Here is a 1,789-nt window from a genome sequence, read left to right as displayed (position 1 = left end):
GTCACTGAAAAAAAAAAAGAGAACCAAGACTTTCCCTCACATCCCCCAACACCGTGCGCACTTGTGGTTTTACTATTTCAACACACGAGTGGCCAGATGCTGAATTATGCGCAGGTAAGGAAGCAGCGACTGAACGCAGTGCCAGCACAGTGGCCCCTTGAAGCCAGAGGACACCTGTGGGGAGGAAGGATCATTGAGACTGAGTACAGAAAGCCTACACACGAAGCCCTGGGGGAGCAGTGGATGAGCACTGGACTGCTGGTCAACAGGATAAGTCTTTGCTGTTCCTTGGCCTCCGCGCACAGCATGCCACTCCTCTGGTTGTGGTGATCAGACATGTCTCCATACGTTGCCACATGTCCCCTGCAGAACAAAACGACCTCGGCTTAAAAACCATGGGTATAACATGAGTATCAGGGTAACAAAAATTGATTCTGCCTTCCGAATGTCCTAAATCTCTTGAATAATTTTATTTTTCTAGGTAATTCAAGGCCTTGTTGAATCCCACAATTATTTATGGTCTTCCAGAAAACAAATGGAGTTGTTCACTTTCTTAAAAAAAAAAAAAGGGGAGACCAATTATAATGATCTGCATATAACCTCCTCCCAGAGGGACAAAGAAAAGTGGGTGAAGGGAGACAGTGTAAGACATGAAAAAAAATTATAAATTTTCAAGGAAGGGAGCGGGGGAAATGAGCTGCTACCAAGGGCTCAAGTAGAAAGAAAATATTTTGAGAATGATGATGGCAACATATGTACAAATGTGCTTGACACAATGGATGCATGTATGGATTGTGATAAGAGCTTTAAGGGCCCCCAATAAAATGATTAAAAAAAGAAAAGAGTATAACGTAGCATAGTAATAGGGGATGTAACTTAAGCATGTATTTAAAAATTAAGATACATGTGTTTTCTGATTTATTTTTCTTCTAGTTATTTGTCATGAAAAAAATGACGTGATATATTAGTCATTCACAAAAGTGGTCATTTGACCTGATCTTCTACAGTGAAATTTCAGACCCAGAGTCAAGGGTAAAGAATAAAATAAATAAATAAATAAAACCATACTACAGGATGTTATGTAATCATTTAAAAAGTTATGTAGATTTCTATTTGCGGACCTGGAAAGACTACTTAAAAAAAGAGTATTTTTTACAGCAGTTTATGAAAATGAAACAGCAGGCTCTCATTTATATAAAAATAAACAAAAGCTTTTATGAATGTAACAAAAAAAAAAAAAAGATTTTAAAAGCCTGGGACTTGTCAAAGAAAAACTACATTAACTCATAACTATTTAAAAAAATTATTCCGAAATATTTCCAGGTAACAAGAGGAAAGGATGTAAATATGTGGGAGTCGCTCTCTTGTTGCTTCTATTTTTGCATAAATGTTAGGTAAGACCCACCCACGCCCATTGCCGTTGAGTGTACTCTGGCTCACGGTAATCCCAGGAGGTCAGAGTGGAACTGCTCCAAAGGGTTCTCGTGCTTCTTTGTGGGAGCAGATGGCCAGCCCTTTCTTGCGTGTGGGCACTGCTGGCAGAGTTTGTATTTCCACCAGGAAACTACTCGTGAAAATGCCTGCTTCCCCACACGTTCACTCCCACAGCGTTTCCTGAGACCTGTTTCTCTGCCAGCCCACTAGGTGCAAGGGGGCATCTTACTGAGGGAGAATTGACGTGGAGGGTGGGGTTTACAGTCCTTGACGACGACGGCTGCACTAAACAGTTTCCTCTTCTCTTGCAGCCGGAGACCTCAGAGCCTTGTGCCTTCCCAGAGGACCTCGTGAG

The 1,789-nt window shown here is 41.4% G+C and overlaps 1 protein-coding gene across 1 annotated transcript in view; it reads left to right on the top strand.

Annotated features, from left to right (window-relative positions):
• The window catches only part of KDM1B (lysine demethylase 1B), a 49,812-nt gene that overhangs the window by 12,075 nt on the left and 35,948 nt on the right, over positions 1–1,789 (top strand). The window contains exon 7 of the mRNA XM_045295754.1: positions 1,746–1,784. Within this exon, the coding sequence (XP_045151689.1) occupies positions 1,746–1,784 (39 nt within the window). The remainder of the gene's footprint in view (positions 1–1,745; positions 1,785–1,789) is intronic.

Source organism: Echinops telfairi, unplaced genomic scaffold, assembly GCF_000313985.2.
Source record: "Echinops telfairi isolate 266 unplaced genomic scaffold, ASM31398v2 ScPeMD7_5868;HRSCAF=6743_0, whole genome shotgun sequence".
In the NCBI taxonomy this organism is placed as follows: Eukaryota; Metazoa; Chordata; class Mammalia; order Afrosoricida; family Tenrecidae; genus Echinops; species Echinops telfairi.
Note: the sequence above shows the minus strand (reverse complement) of the source record. Positions and strands in the feature narration are given on the sequence as shown.